Source organism: Gossypium raimondii, chromosome 5 (assembly GCF_025698545.1).
Source record: "Gossypium raimondii isolate GPD5lz chromosome 5, ASM2569854v1, whole genome shotgun sequence".
Taxonomy (NCBI): domain Eukaryota; kingdom Viridiplantae; phylum Streptophyta; class Magnoliopsida; order Malvales; family Malvaceae; genus Gossypium; species Gossypium raimondii.
Genome location: NC_068569.1, coordinates 28,397,729 through 28,415,129, shown reverse-complemented (window position 1 = coordinate 28,415,129; position 17,401 = coordinate 28,397,729). Strand labels below are relative to the sequence as shown.

General features: G+C 32.7%; 1 protein-coding gene across 3 annotated transcripts; it reads right to left on the bottom strand.

The window, feature by feature from the left end:
• Positions 1 to 1,757: 1,757 nt before the first annotated feature.
• Positions 1,758 to 11,979, bottom strand: LOC105770810 (uncharacterized). Of its 3 annotated transcripts, XR_001126312.2 has the most exons (15): positions 11,315 to 11,979; positions 9,949 to 10,035; positions 9,615 to 9,718; positions 9,398 to 9,448; positions 9,123 to 9,294; positions 8,709 to 9,029; positions 7,959 to 8,162; positions 7,333 to 7,812; positions 6,993 to 7,202; positions 6,289 to 6,477; positions 5,504 to 5,673; positions 3,609 to 3,761; positions 3,423 to 3,504; positions 2,438 to 3,168; positions 1,758 to 2,143 (listed from the first exon to the last, which is right to left on the bottom strand). XR_001126312.2 is itself a non-coding variant. In XM_012592153.2 (14 exons), the coding sequence occupies exons 1-14, from the start codon at positions 11,837 to 11,839 to the stop codon at positions 2,779 to 2,781; spliced, it is 3,138 nt and encodes a 1,045-aa protein (XP_012447607.1). In that variant the 5' UTR covers positions 11,840 to 11,979; the 3' UTR covers positions 2,296 to 2,778. The 3 variants fall into 3 exon arrangements, 1 of the variants encoding a protein (XP_012447607.1); XM_012592153.2 differs by lacking the exon at positions 1,758 to 2,143 and having other exon boundaries at positions 2,296 to 3,168; XR_008196182.1 differs by lacking the exons at positions 1,758 to 2,143; positions 2,438 to 3,168; positions 3,423 to 3,504 and adding an exon at positions 3,897 to 4,464 and having other exon boundaries at positions 3,613 to 3,761.
• Positions 11,980 to 17,401: the final 5,422 nt, after the last annotated feature.

Genomic DNA, 17,401 nt, shown 5'->3' with positions numbered 1-17,401 from the left:
TATTAATATTTTATATACGGGTTAGCTTATTTGCTTGCTTGGTTGTTTTAATTATCTTTTGATTTTCGTCACTATGTATTTTGAAATTTAAAAAATATTAAATATAAAATGTAATTTTTAATAAAAGTTATCTTAAAGATAAAATGTGAAATTGATATTAACATAACATTTTAACACGAATATTTTATGGCATCATCAATAATTCAATTTTAATAGAAATTTATAAAGATTTAATATGATTAAACAATTCAATAATATAAAAAGTAGAATATGTGAAATTTAATTTAATAATATTAATAATAGATCTAAATAAAATTATTACTATTTAGGTTTAGAGTTTTTTGGATGATTTTTATTTGGGGTAAAGGGTGAAAAGTAAAATTTAGGGGAAAAATAAAAAGTTTTGAGAGATGGGGGAGTAAAATTTTGGGGGAAAGTAAATGGGGGGAAAATATTCAAAAAAAAAATGGGAAGAAAATGGGTTTGGGGTAAATGGGGGGTGAGATGAGAGAGGAGTAAAATTTTGGGGGGAAAGTGGGAGGGAGTAAAAGTATTGGGGGAAAAGTAAAAAATTTTGAGGTAAAAATATAAAATATTATAGTTTAGTATTTAGTTTATTTGAATTATTCGAGTTATTTGATTTTGAAAATCAAACTGAATTCTAACTTGAAATTCGAAAAAAAAATTGAGTTGACTCGAATAACTCGATTTGTTTAAATTAAAATTCGAATTCTTTTTCGATTTTTTTGAGTTGAATCGAGTTTTGCTTACCTCTATGTTAGGTTGGGTTGAAGTTTAATTCTAAAATATTTTTCAAATTCAAGTCCATTTTAAAATCGTTCGACCAAAAAGTTTGTTTTATTATTAAAAATTAATAAAATATTATAAACATATTTTAATTGTTATTTTATATTTTTATAATTAAATTTTAATTTAAAAATAGTTATAATTTAAATTAAAATTGGACTAAACTGAACCAAATCAAAGTATAAAAATCATTATTCAAATTCTACCCAAATCAAGCTGAACCGACTACCATACTCTTAGACAGGTCTATCCTTCCCTAATAAAAAATTTCTTTTCTTTTCTTGGATATATTTGTATAAAGCAAGTCATCGAAGTATTCAGATGTTCCTTGGACAAGTTTAATACGGGCCAGGTTTGGACCCACCTATAAACTCCAATCACTATTCATAACATATTTGTATCAACTTTTTTTATACATTAGGTTTAACTTTTTATTTAGATTAAGCTAGACTATTGTTTCTTTTTTATTCTTTATGTCCTCCAAATGCTCCTTTATATACATATAAAACACATCTAAAAATTCATTCCTAAAATTCCTTCTTCTTTTTTTTTTTTTGCCAACCACCTAAAAATATCCAATAAACGTCAAATTTGTAGGAGGAAACAATAAGAGAAAATTTATAACAAGAATAGAGTAAAAATCAAATAATCCTAAAAGCATTCATCAAACAGGAACAATAATAAAGTAAAAATCAGAGGACATCAATGACTTAAATCAAACTACCTCAAATATATAATCACAAAATGTAAGCCAATGAATAGTGTTTAACTGAAATTTATTGCATTTCTTTTATTTATATTTGAAACCTATAAACAGCAAACAACATAATGAAATGCCATTAAAAATGAAACTGTTTAAATCTATTTTAAAATTATTTCTCATTAAGTAATATGTAAGTTTATATCTTTTGCATTAATTTACATCAGAATATGGAACTTTACTCCTTAAATTACCAATAATACAGATGATTCAAAGCTCTCTTTTTTCCTGCTCTTAATTATTGATATAATGGGATTCAGATAGAAGCAAAGAAACCAGCCCAAATCAAATCATTGAGAACCTGATTTCAAAATAATATATATATTTCTCAAACTCCTACGAGTAAATTCAATAAAAATTCTTATATTTACGTGCGAGCTAAGATTTTTCAATACTAGTTAAAATTATATTAAAAACCAATGCCCGGCTAGATCTGCAAACCACCTCGACCAAGGCATTAAGCCCTTTAAACTCAGCTTTCCTCGAGCTTCAACTCAGCTCAACAAAACTAATTCAAATATTTTTCATACCGAACCCCGTAGCTAGTAAGAACCACTGTCTCGTTTACACCCTAACCTACATGGCGCCAATTTCAGAACATCAATTCAGGGTGGAAAATTATTTCTTCAAACATCCGATTATAAAATTTGCTTAATCAAAACTATCATCAATGAAATTAATAATAATAATAATAATAATAATAATAATAATAAAGCAAAGACTCGGCAGAAACTAAACTATATAACTCTGATCAACATTGCCTATGAAAATCCAAATATTTTTGTGAAAACAAGATTAAAACAGGGGAAAAAAAAAGAAAAAGAGATGCATCATTAAATTGAATGTTCTTGTATGGTGGAAAAGAATTACCATAATTGTCACCCTCTTAACCAAAATCCCGGAACTGGTATGCTCTGTCTCCTGAGATATCCCTCTGTAAATCAGCTTGAGTCGCTAGCGAACCACAAAAACACCAGGAAGCTATATTTGTCTCCCCTCAGATTCTTGGAAGCAATTTACTTGATAAAAAAGAATTGGAAGAATAGATTGTCTTGAAAGCTGTTAGATTTTAACTCGCCTTCTCTTGTCTGCAGTCATTTTTCCGGCTTCCCGGGTTGAGAAAAGAAAAAGGGGTTCAGCATTCGTGTTAGGAGTTCAGTGTTTCTAGGTTAGACTTAGAATACGGTCATCTGAATTAGCTTCTAAGTATCCTATAATCCAAGTGGTCTCTGCCTATACCCATTTCTCATCCTTTCCAATAATTTCTCTTTAGTTTTCCTCTTTTTGTCCATCTTCAACCGGTATCTTTCTTCCCTCTCCCTCTCATAAATTCCTTGCCAATGCACTTCCCCGGTCAATGGCCACAACCACACCTTCCTCGGATGGTCAGCATCGTCCGCAGCCTCAGCTAGATCTTCATCCATGGACTTCAATAATGTGAAGTTAAAATATCTAGCCCACATAAATTCTTTCCGTTGTTCAACTGGATGTTGCTCTTCAAGCAAACCAGAGTGTGGCTCAATGTAGACCATCCTCCGCCCACTATGGTAAACCCAAACATTGACCAAGAGTTCCAGTACCCGACAGTAACATTGTTTTTTCTGCCAAATAAACCGAGAAGAGCAACATTAGATTAGACTCTCAATGGAATTTTGGAACCTACAAATGTTATAGGAACAAGGATTTAAATTGCTGCTGTGGATGCATTTTTGGCAGTCATGTTTAATGTAGTTGCAGGCATAATGAATTATTTACCGTGAATATCAATGGCAGACAGAGCCGAAACAGTAAAATAATGGCCATAATGTCATCTTGCAATGCTATTTAAATCCCTTGTATGAACAAAAGGGCTTACCTCAAGATATGTGGAACCCAACAAACACATATTAGCCTCACTAGAATTGGACTGCAAGGCATCGAGAGAATCAACAAACATCCTGCAGTTGAATCATATAGATTTCCAGTCATCACTGACAGTACTGTGCTCTAGAAGGATTTTGAGAGATAAGATTAAATAAAATTAGAAAACTCAGTAAATTACCGTGAAAACATAACAAACTCCAAGAAGGACTTGGTTGGCATCACCCAGCTGTGCAAGGAAGACCAGTGACCTTCATCTTGGGGCATGGGAGGAAGAGCTTCCATATCCAATGGTAAGTTGTACATCTTGCGGAAGGCATTTTCAAAAGCAGTTCTGCAGGCATTTAAAGCATCAAAGCCACTCATATACTTTTCATATAGTAACAAGAGTCATCTACTACGCACACAAATCTATTGCAAGTTAAATCACAAAGAAGCAGTTGTTTGTCGAGTTAACTAAGTCACTGACCAATGTAGATCCAGCCTCCTTGAATGTACGGGAAATCCATCTAGGGTTTCTACTGACTTGAGCTATCCCATTCTAATATCTAACTTCTAAAGTGTGGTTCTCCTAAGGTTCAAATCAATTGACATCAGAGCTATCCATCATATCCCTCACATGCAATCATGCAATCCACATGGTGATGCCGAAATAGTAGTGTTTGCCTGGGGTTAGAATAAGCAGCACAAAGCCATAGCCCAAATAGGCACCAAGTTACAAGGTATGAGACTTCAATCCCACATAAAAAGTACAGGATTTTCTTGTGAGGTTTATTTGGAACCAGGCTCTCCCATCCTAATAATTAAGCTTCTGAGGTGTGGTTCTCCTAAGGTTCATATCAATGTTCACCTTCAAGCCTATTAACCTGACTGCCAAGTTCAAAAACAACAAATGTTGAGCTTTGAATAGAACAGGCATGAAGCAAATCCCGGCCAATCCCCTTTGAGCATCTTCTCACCCGTTGAACCTGATCTTGGCCCAACAAACAGAAAACAGTGCTGTCAAGGCGTGCACCTAGCCGTGCCTATTAACCTGACTGCCAAGTTCAAAAACAACAAATGTTGAGCTTTGAATAGAACAGGCATGAAGCAAATCCCGGCCAATCCCCTTTGAGCATCTTCTCACCCGTTGAACCTGATCTTGGCCCAACAAACAGAAAACAGTGCTGTCAAGGCGTGCACCTAGCCGTGCCTGCCTTGTGCCTTCGCATTATTCAACAAAATCACCTAAGACCCTTCCAGGGAAGGCCCTTTCCATTAGGTACACTAGGCATGTGCCTAGGCACACTTTTATGTGCACCTGATTGAATTTCCCTTAAATTTCTTTTATTTTTCACAGTTCTCCTTTGACATATCTTTACTAGGAAGAAAGGGATCATGTCAAACTATATACTTCTCAATATTTGAGCATTCAGCAACAAACATTGCATATTGATCAATTAAAAGATTGCATGTTCCGTAGAAAAACTAGACCATACTTTAGAGTTTACCATATATCTTAAGCTTTATATAGTATAGATATACACACACAGACTTGCAAAATCTCAAACATGCAAATATTGTACTTTACTTCACTCGGGCAAGCGCATTTTTTGCGCCTTGCACCTGAGGCAATATAAGGGTTCTAGCATTGTGGCCTTGACAATACTGACAGGAAAAAAAAGGAAATGTTGAACTTTAGTCAGGCCAGGCCTAACAGCTGATAAAATATGCCAAGGATCACGCCCAAATCACAGCTAATGATTGCCTCTTCACAACCCCATCTATCTTGATGATGCTTTCCTTGGTTTCATATTTATAAGAGAAATAAAAAAGGTACCATGATGGCTTCAGGAAAAAAAATTGATTTGATTTGAACATCATTTTAATAAGAAAAAGAAACCTGGGAGAAAGCAACTTGTTGTAGAAGAGAGAATCTCTATATAGACAACATCAAAAGATAGCAAGCACAAAGACCCTCACTCGACTTGTAGAAAATTGAGGTGCAAATCTTGGCATCAGCAAGGTGTAACAGATAAATCTGTCACCAAGTATGTTTAATAATTATGTAGCCAACCAATATTAGGAAAAACCAACCTGCAGTGTCCGGCATTTAATATGTCACACATCGACCAAAATGTGAGTGCATCACTGCTTCCTTCACCTCCACCATCAGCGTCAAGGTGTGCCCAAAAGTACATTGCATCTCCTTTACTTCTTTGTATTGTTTCTTCTAGAACTTTTTCAGCTTTTGTGGACAATGAAACCTATTTCAAGAAAAGACTGGGCAGTCAATAATTGTATAATCTAAACATTGATACTTGTAGCCTTGAAGCAATAGATGGCAAAAATGGTTCTCTTTAGTTTTAGGAACTTTTTCAATTTTTTTGCTTTAAACAGTATATCAGCATTTTAAAGGTAAAAGACGGTAAACAGATGGGAAGATGATAGCATGAGAGTGAACAACTATTTGTATATTTATTTGAGTGTAGTGGAGAAAAAAGCAAGTGAAGTTTAAGCCATCTGCAGCTTGAGATGGTATGTTAAATATTGAGGGGTATAAGACGGAAATAATCAATCAGAATACCATCCTCTAAAATCCTCCATGCTTGAAGGGATTAAAAAATGAGATCATTCAAACCATCCCCAAATAACCGCAATAGCCCACATTACCTCTTTCCAAAGGTGAGGCACGCACACACACTTTTAAAAAGGACAGTTACCATTAACTCCCTTCACTACAGTCTGTTGAAACTCCCCCCCCCCCCCCCAAACCAAAAAGAAAAAAGAAACAATAAGAAAACAGAACAAGAATTGGTTCATGAAACTCCAGCCAATATTCAACATATGAACGCCATGTTAAATATCAATATAAGGAATACCTTCCTACCAGCAGCTTGCCACGATTGAAAACCAATCCAAGGTCTCTTGTGAATGCTATCCACCCTATTTGCAATAGAGAACATTCCTCCAACTTCACATAATAAATCCCTATAGTAAGTGCTATTCAAAAGCGGAAGTCGGCCAACTGCATCCACATCATCTGATGTCAACCTCCTTGCTCTTCTAGACTGGCATATAAAATGAACAGTTACAAAAAGTAGAAAGTACGTATTTCACATACGTCATTTTTCAGTAGACAGACAAAGTAAAAGAAAAGCTCCTATAAAATGGGAGAGGAGACTAACATGAAGTACAACAACTACAGGAAGTCAGTCATGAATAGAGAAGTAGACTACATTAAGGAAGCAAAAAGGAAAGAGGTGAGATAATGTTGACGGTGGAGAACTATTATCTGTACATAAGGTTTTCTCCAGTAGCAAAATTGCATGTCAGACTCTTGAACAATCATATGCATCCCACCCTTTTCAAGAAGACTAAAGTTGCCCAATAATTACAAAAGAAAACTAGAAGCATTTTCATCAAGAACCATATGAATATATTGTTCATACAATAATTTCTGCAGTGGGAGTTAAAACATAAATTTTCCTCGTCACAAATAACAAAACACTTACAAGAAGGTGATGAAGTATAAGAAAGATTGATAAAAAGATGAAATGTCAAGTATGGATTAGGAGAAACTCACAAGACTTAGCCCACGGTACAACGATCCATGGTGCAAAAATGGCCAGGCCCCAGCTCCACTATAGATCTCATATATGCATACAGGTTGACCTGTCCTTTCTAGCTCTCCTTCATCTCTTTCGTTTGCCTCAAACCTCAGCTTCTCAGATTTCCGAGCATTCCGATATATCTCATCCCATACACCAAGATGTCTCTCTGTTCTTTCATTAATCTATAGATTTAAGGGAAAAAAGAAGCATGTTCACATCACAGTTAATTTTGAGAATGTTCAGTAATTTTATGGGAAAAGGTGAGTGGGGAGAGATCAAAACAAGGTACTCTAATAGTGAAGTTCTGTATACCTCCTCCATTTCAAGTCTTTCATAATCTTCAAAGTTCTCTATTTCTGTCACAAGGTCCAGATCTTGTCCAGTAAGGGCATCCTGATCCTGAAGCTCAGTCCTATTCTTAGACGTGTCAATAATGTGTTTGGTCAATTCCTCCTCAACGGTATAAACAACACTAGAATCTACAGAAGTATCAAAATTACTGTGTTCTATTTCCTTCCTGAAAAGGTTCCACTCCCAGGATGCCTGCTGAAGTTCAGAAACAGGACCTGGCAGCAAAACATCTGATGGGAAATAGAGTAAATTCACCAGAAGGCTTGCATAACCAGTTATGCATTCAGATGCTAAAATATTCTTAGCAAGCAGTCTTCCAGAAGAAGCAACTGTTTCAGCAAATTTAGATAGTCTGCCATTCGAAATCAGAAGCGAGAAAGCCCTCAATAAAGCATCAGGATCATGTTTTGGGAAAAAAACACAATGTGCTCCATCAACCACCTGCAATATAAAAGCAACTTAAAATGTAATACAAATAGAAAGTCCCTTCCCTTCTGTTTTCTTTCTCTCTCTATCTCTCCCTCTCTCTCTCTGACACAAATCAGGAATTATGAACTAGGAGGAAAAAAAATATTAAATGGACCTACATATTTTTTGACGATAGGAAAATCAGGTGTGATGACAGGGATTCCAAAGGTCATGGCTCGGATAATTAAAGGAGGAAAACCCTGTTCTTCTTGGGAAGAACCATATAGAACAATGTCAGCCATTAATATAACTCCATTGGTATCACCATCCAAGCCATAATGCCTAACAGAGCCTTGGGGAAGTCCTAACCTTGATGCAACTTGCTGCACAAAAGCACAAGGTATGACATAACTCTTGAAAATAATACTAAGGCAGCAAATTAACCTCAATGCAGTGTGCTGAATACATCATATATGGTAGAATAGAGGACAAAAGGAAAATTACATGACAGCGTCTTATGCTATTCTCTCCAGGTTTAGCGGTCTTATTAATATTTCTGAACCTCTATCCTTCCTTCTAGCAATACATAACTAATTGAAAAGGAAAAAGTTCAGGCCATACTACAATTTATAATTGTGTAACTCAAAAAAGAAGCATCTGAAGTACGAGAGACAAAGTACAACTGAATGACTTAGATATCCAAACTAAATAGCAAAATCAGGTATCCTCATTTAATCCATACAACAAGAGCAAGCATATTTCTTTCTTGTCATTTTAATGTATTATTACCCTTTTCACATTAATTACACAAGTTTAGGCCATAAAGACTTCATTCAATTCAAAATGGGGGCATCAACAAGCACAAGGGAAAGGTGTAAGGAACTTATAAATATACATTATATATGGTGCACCTATCAACAGCTGGCTACCTGTAAAGCATCATTATATCCGTCAGTGGAGTTACCACTCAAGAAAATAAATTTAAATGACCCTCCCGCATCATTTCTCCTTGTATATCTCTGGAGGAGAGGTCCAATAGTTTGCAGCGCAACAGCATAATCCCACGATAACTCATCGTAGAAGAAAGAACTTCCGACAACTAGAACCACCATGTCATCCATGCTAAACCCATTGTCTTTCCTTAACTGTTGCTTTTCATGGGTCATACTGTAACTTTCTGCACCCCACACATCCACCGGTGATCCAGGAATTACATGGAAGTTTCCAGTGTCTAGCATGCTATATAACATCTGATAGGGAAGGAATAGAATGAAAAACACATAAGATGTCTACTAGAATGGCATCTAAAAATTCTGTAGAAGTATAGACAGTGTCCAATTTACCGGTAGGGTAAAATCCGGGAACAGAATAACATTGGCCCTGGTAAAAGCAGTTTTCCAATTCAAAACAAGATGCTGCAACCCTTTCTCCTCATAGACAGGAAGACGTTTTGCCAGAGTATCTTCTTGAACTATCCATATAAGTGGTACTGTATCAAAAGGCTCCTGCATAAGGCTGCATGCATATATAACTCACGCATCTCAAATGAGGTGTTTGTACTGTTCAAAAAGTATCTTTACACGTGAGATATAATCAGTAAGCTAGATATGAAAGATACCTTGAGATGGCTTCTTTTGCTTCAAGAGAATCAGCAATAACACCTTCAAACCTGAAGAAAATGCAATAAAACATATATAACCAATGCAAATATATAACAAACAAAAACATTAATCACCATAGACTGCAAATATAGATAAAAACCAATATAAACATAAATGAAAAGAGAGAGAGAGAGAGAGAGAGAGAACTCATAGTACAGGAATTAGGTATCATACATTGACCAATCAATATGACCAAATTGCTGCGGACCAAAAAATGAAAACTGAGCACTTAGGTTCTCCCACATTCCACGTGCTTCGCCACTGTCTAGTGCATAAATCTGTCAAATTGACATTGTAAGGATCCATAAGATTTTCTGAACTAATCAGTAGAAAAATGCAAAACTTTCATGCCAATGCTGTTATAATGCAGAAACATGTCTACCTAATATTAACACTTCCTCCATACAATGAAAGTTATAGAAGATGCTTGTATCACAGAATCAGATGTATGAGCATACCCAAAAAAACAGGAGCACTAATATTTAAAAATACATATATATATGTTCACCTTAAATACATAACCAAGCCTTTGAAGACTCTTTACTACAGTCACCAGCATCAATGATTGTGAGTTTTTCTTCATGTTCCCCAAAACCTGTCAATTACCAAGGATGCACAACGTAAATGCAAAACTCAAACCACTTAAAATAGAGAAATAACATGAAGTGGGCTGAATGATGCTAATTGGTTTAAAACCAATGTTGTCAAGGACATAAGGCACACTCTTGATACTAGAACTCTTATATTGCCTCGGGCACCAGCAGAAAAAAAAGGCTCACAAGAGTGAAATAAGGTGCAAGACGTATATGTGTGTGTAATAAGCTTAAGATATATAATTATGATAATAGACTCCAAAAGTGTGGCCTGGTTTATCTAGGAAACATGCAATTTTTTTGTTCGCCAATTTGTAGCTGTTTAATATTTAAATATTGGTAGAGGATTTGATACTATCCTCTTACTGGTAAAGGTACATCTAATGGAGAAGCTGAAAATAATATAAATTAATGAAAACTTCAATCAAGTAAATGTTAGTGTGCCCGTTACCTTTCCCAAAAGTGCTTCTATGCACATTAGAAGTGTGCTTGATAAAATGCACATTGCCCAAAGTTTTTCTTTCTTCTAAATTCTTATTAGTCTATAACCATTAACTCCCTCTTTTCCCAAAAAAAGTATCAAAACCTATTGAATATTCAACTTTCAACATTGTACAAACCATTTATTAGTGCCAATTTCATATTAAAAGCTTCATTTTCTAAAATTCTGTACTTATTTTTCAAAGTTTAAACATCGTGTCAATATAAAGAACAGAAACTATACTTAATGAACCTCAATGGAAACATTACAAAACAATTTTTTGCTTAACTCCGAGTAACACATTAACCAAAAAAACAGAAAAAGAAAGCTGTAAAGATGTCTTTGAGTTAGCCTTTCAAGATAACCAAATACTAAAGACATTCATTTTCACGAAATAAAAAAGATCCCAGCAATCCATAACGAAGTAACCTAATTTATTCATAAACCATAGAGCTAAAAGAAACACCAAAAAACTGCTAAGTAAATATGCAATTCCATAACATACAAACTTCAATTCAGCTGAGCCACTACTTACAATTTAGAAATCTAAAAAAACGAATATAAAACTTCAATATTAACTAATCCAAAATCACAAACTACCAACAGAGAAATGAATATATATAAGCATCTGAATAACGAACTGAATTAATGAATAATAAACAAACATCGGAATTATGAACTTTAAGTGCATCAACATTCTAATGAAATATAAACTTCTGAATTACTAATTCCTAATTTAAGATAAGAAATCAATTAATTAATCCAATTGTTAAAAGGAAAATGAATAAAGTGCGACTTACAAGGGCAAGTCTTGGGCCACGAAGTCCGATCCTGTCAGTCGATCTCATCGGATCAAGTCCACCGCCTTCAGCGAGCAGCCTCGAGATCCCAGGCGGCATAAACTTCAAGGAGCTCCCGAACCTCAAACCTTCTCTAATAGACCTCCTCCAACTCCTCTCTCCTCCTTGCCTAAACAACATCGCCGTAATCGAACTCTGCATCACCATTGACGCCACAGCAAAAGCGAACACAGAGAAAAATATCAAAAAATAAAACAAATAAATGCCTCGAAAAGGGAAGTGCAATAATCCTTTCCGGTTGAACCGGGCACGGTTTCGGACTAAAGGCCGTTCGAGGAGAGAATATTGTTTGATTCGGTCCCGGCTATGGCCAGGATTCCTTTTGAAAGGAAACCGATCGCGGATCGAGTAGAATCCTTGATCATTGTTATTGTTGTTTGTGTCGCTGTTGTTGTTAATGGCGTTGTTTTTTCCATTTTCGTTGCCATCGCCGTCTAGTCCCGGAGGAGACGAGCTTCGGCCCATAGGAAGTGGTTCCTTCTTTTCTTTTCTTTCCTTTTTCTTTTTAGTTATTTTCTCGAGAAAGTGACGGAAATTTTCAGAGAGTTTTGTGACAGTTGGCTTTGAAAGAGAAATCAAGAGTAAAGAAGTCTAGCAGTTAATGATATTAAAAGGGATATATGGATTTCTTTTTTCAGGGAGAAAACGGTGGTAAAACTTCACGCGCCGTTAATAAAACGCGTCAATTTATTTGCTTTCTATTAGGCTGGCTACGCCTGGACTTGGCCCAAAATTTCTTCTGCCGAGAGCGACTCTCATTTTTCTAATTTTCATAATATATCTATCCTTTTTTTTTCTTTTAGTACTATTTTACTGCATTGGTGTGGAGCTATTAAAATAATTTTTATATGAGATTATTTTTATCTTTTTATCAAATAATAAATCAATAAAATTTTGATTATAATGATGTCTGAATCTATACTAATTTTAGGTGGTGCAGTAATCGATATCAATTCAATTATGAAATTATTAAAATATTCTCTTCCATACAAATTAAATTATATTTTTATATGGGCGTATTTTTCTTTTATATTTATAAGGGTAAAGTTAATTGTTTATTATTTATGGTGTGGTATTTATTAAAATTTACATGATGAGATTTTAACTTAAAATACCACACCATAAATAATAAACAATTAACTTTACCCTTATACACAAACATTTGATTTTTATGTGAATTTTAATAAATATATTTGTTACATAATTATTATGAATATGTCATAAATATAACATATTTAATATACATAACATTTACAATATATTAAGTCCTCGATTGAGTTAGATAATAATTAAAATACCATTGTCTTATAAATAGTCTTTTATCTTTATATATTTTAAATAAAATTATTATATATATATATATATGTGATGAAATTTAAATCTAAAATATTATTTTTCAACATCTTTATTTTATTATATCCCTCATTAAAATTATTTTTATTATTATCTACCTTAAATTCAAAGTATTTAAAATAATATATAAATTTATTGAATATCTAAATTTAGCAAGTAAAAAAGATTTAAATAAAATATTTAAAAATAAAGTGATAATGATTTTAGATATTCCAATTATTATATGCAAATTAAATTCAAATATTTGAATTTCTTAACTACAAAAATAAAATATTTTAATTGTTCAATCACAAAATAAAATATATTTAGATAATATAATTGCTTAGATATTTAGTAACTATAATCTCCACTTCATCTAAAGTTAAGTATTTAGAAATTTATAATTTACTAATTTTTAATGTCAGCTCCATGTGGTTTTGTCTTAATTATTTTTAAGAATATATTTTAAATTATTGTAATTAGTATAGTATTCTTTATTGGAATTTTTAATATAGTTAAAATATATTAACTTATTTAACCTTTCAAATATTATAGTAGTAATTATAAGTTTTCAATTCATAAATAAAACATTTTTACCATATTTAATGTAGAGAATAGACTTATTTCATATAATTAATACAAAACAACATTATTCAAACAATAACTAATTAACATATATTAATTATTTTGATCATTTAAATATATATATAATTTTATATAAAAATATAAAAGTACTTATTATATTAATAATTAACATTTATTATATATATTGACTAGCTCAATTAGCATCAGCATTGTTGCCAAGAGGACGTGGGTTCGAGCGTCCTAAAGCACAAGGTAGGGGTTAAATTTTTTTTCTTTTTAATTTTTTGGTTAATGGAACATAAAAGTTTTTTTAATAAATTCACTTAATAAAAATCTTTAATAAAATTAAAATTCTTATTTATAAGTACGAGAATTTTTTTTTCTTATAAATTAAAAAAAACTTTGGAATGACAAATTGAGTGATATAACGAATAATAAAGATTATATTAGTCAATTCAAAAGTTTTTCTAAACTCGTATTTATATATATTATATATTTATGCACAAATAAAAAAAGCATAAATAAATCTCCCTAGATTTTGTGTATGTTCAATGCGCTTCAACTGAGTTATTCTATTCCACCTTTTAGAATGAAAAGAACTTAAATCAAAATACTTAATAGCATAGTGATACATTTATACAAAACTTCTACCCTGAGCATCGTAATGGAGTCGTAAACAATCAAGTCAAATCCAATCCACAAAATAATTTGATCTATGGGCAACATTGTTGTGGTAAAGGTCATAATGCCAAAGGAATCATTATCGTAAGGCATAAAGGGAAAGGTCATAAGCAATATACTATGTAATTGATTTTTCAATGAAATGAAAAAGATATATATGGTAGAACTGTAACCATAGAATATGACAACATTCCCAAAGTGTAAAGATCTATGGAGTAACTGACCAGTGTGTATATTTATAGAAAGAAAATACGCAAGAGTTTAGTTCTCATTTGGAATCTATCAAAATTGAAGAGCCACAATCCCATAGGAACATATGGTTGACAGCTATTGAGAGAAAATTGCTCTTAAAATTTTGATTACAACAAATTCATTAACTGGAAAATCTCTTTTACAATGAATTAACTCATGCCCTAAACATTTAACTTGTCTTACGAATTCAAAAAATGAAAAACTTCCCGAACTTCTCAACTTTCCTAAAACACCAAAACACAAGCCTTGGACTTCCAAACTTTAAGATTTGGAACTATCTACTTACAAGAGGGCCATTTAAGCATGTTTGAGATCAATATTCAAGTTTTTGGAGCAAGATTTCCAAGATTTGAAATCTTGATTCCTTAGTTAGCCAATTTGCATAATCTGCCCAAATTCTTTCAATAATTAATTTATTGATTTTCTTGAAATCAAGATTTGGAATCTTAATTAGTTTGAAAGTCTTATAAACTTATTGTGACAAAGTCTTACACATAAAAATTCAACTTGGCCTTGATTTGCTTGGATCTTGCTCTAGTGATAAGTCTTTTTGGTAAAGAAAAATTAAATTCATGTTCTTGAGCACTTGCAAATGTACCGTTCCTCCTTCCTCAAAAATATTCGTCCACAAATCTAAACATTGAAATATGCATTCACATTATACTCACTTGGCAAGTTTATCTTGTAGGCACTATCATTAATCTTCTCTAAGACTTGAAAGGGTTCATCTCCTCTTATAGCTAACTTATTTTCCCGTTTGGAAGGAAACCTCTTTTTGGACATATGAACTCAAACCCAATCATCAAGTTCCAAAGTAATCTTCTTGTAGCCTTTTTTTTTTTGTTAGATACATTCAATTCGTTCCTTTTCTCAATTTAGAACCTTTCTTTACCTCATTTTCACCATCCAAATTAGCTAGTTCGTTCATAGGTAAAGACACAATATATAAAACTATTAGTATGTTAAACTATAAACAATCTCCAAAGGAGAAAATCCTATAGAATAATGTATAAATCTATTATATGCAAACTTAACAAATGGTAAAGATTCTTCCCAATTCTTTAAGTTCTTACCCATAATAGCCCTAACTAAAGTTTTTTAAATTTGATTAATTACCTTTGTTTGGCTATTTTTTTGGGGATGACAAGTAGTAGCATAAATAAGTATACTACCAAGACTACCCCATAATACCTTCCATAATTGACTTAGAAACTTCACATCTATATCTGAAACAAAGGACATAGAAACACCATAAAGTCACGCAACCTCTCTGAAGAATAAGTCTGTCACATATGTTGCATCATTGGTTTTATAGTAAGGAATAAAATGTGTCATCTTGCTAAACCCATCAACAAAAACAAGAACATTATATCTTCCCTTTTTAATCCTAGGTAAACCTAAATTAAAATCCATAGATAAATCAATCCAATGCCCAAAAAGTTTATTGATAAATGGATTTAAGATTAATTCATGTGGAGTTCGATCTTGCTCAGGTAGCCAAGACAAGTTATATCCTAATTAGACTTATGAACAACATAATAGTCCTAACATGAGTCACTTGCTCACCATGACCTTGTAGGTTATGAATTATTTATATTACCTTCTAATATAAGTTGCTTTCTACATTACAAAATAATCTCTGTGATGTGAATTAATATTAATTAAATCTTAGGTAATTAATGAGCCAAAATTTGCATAATCATTTACTAGTCATTCAAAACCAGTACATCCATACATAGAATAATGAATAATTATGTAAGAAAATTTATTATTAATCAATTTGAAATATTACAACAATTTATGGTGCATTTACTATACTAAAAGCACACATCCTAACAAAGACTCCTATTCAGACAATGTTGGCTAACATGGAAAAGATGAATTTGATTATCCTATCCCTTAAAATGATGGTATATGAATTTGTTATACTAAAAGCTAATTATTTTTGGTACGTGGAAATAAAAATAAACTTATGAAAAATTAATTAAGGCTTCAAGGCGTGTATCAATGTCATTTTTTAAGGTTCTGTTTGCCCCATCTATATTATAGTGTACAAAAGAGTTACTGGCAAATGAACCTCGAGGATACAATGAAACCCAATAATTGTCTACGTTTTGCACTAATGGAAACAATCCACTGAGCACTACTCGGAGCATAGCAAGGATATCAATTTCTATAATAAAAATCTACAGTAATTCTTTATAGAACAATCTAGGAATATAAAAGATAGTGGGAAAAATAGAAGAAATTTTGTTTCTAGGCTTTTAGGCGTGTCATGCAAATGAAATTTCACTCCTATTTATGGAAGGCCTCATGTCTCTTCATAGAGGCATAACTACCCAAATGGATAGTCACATCTTTAGCAATAAACATAACTATTCAATAGGTATCTACTTGAATAATTATGACTATTTGTTAATAACCAAGTGGCATAATTTTTGGTTACTTATAACTTTTTATTTGCAACTATTGGAACACTATATATATTTTGAAAATGTTCCAACAGTCTCCCCCATTTTTAAAATATTATAGATTTTGATAATCTTGTAAATCAATTACATAAATGAAGGTGTCTTACGATTGGACCTTACTTAGTGAAAACATGCTAAATTTAATTGAAATTGCATGGTACGCTATGCTTTGAACCAACTATTCCATTTGATTAATTGAAAACATCTCACACAATGATTTCAACACAAGCCAATGCACAATATCTAGGGACAATATTATGACCATGTGTCTGTAACCTTTTTTCATGAGTGTTGTCAGAGCCAAGCCCTTGAGCTCCTAGAAGTAGTCACACTTCTACTCACGTAGGTAGATCCAATTAAGAGTGTTCCCGTAATTATAACACTAACATATTTATGTTATGGGTCTATTAAGAGTATAATACTCGCACCCTTTCCTTATCATTACGAGTACCTAACACTTTTTACCTTGGGATGATATATTATATATCATTCTATAGTGTTACTAGTCACATTCTAATGATGTACTTTATCTCATTGAACTCAAGAATTGACATTATACCAAGCATTGAGTTGAGTTTCTATCATGGGTGACTCAAATATTATAGGCTTGTACCTCATCCCTAAATTTCCAAATTTTCAACATAGCTATGTTAATTATCTATACCATATGGTGAAACTTTATATTGTTTTGTATCTTGAAAATTCA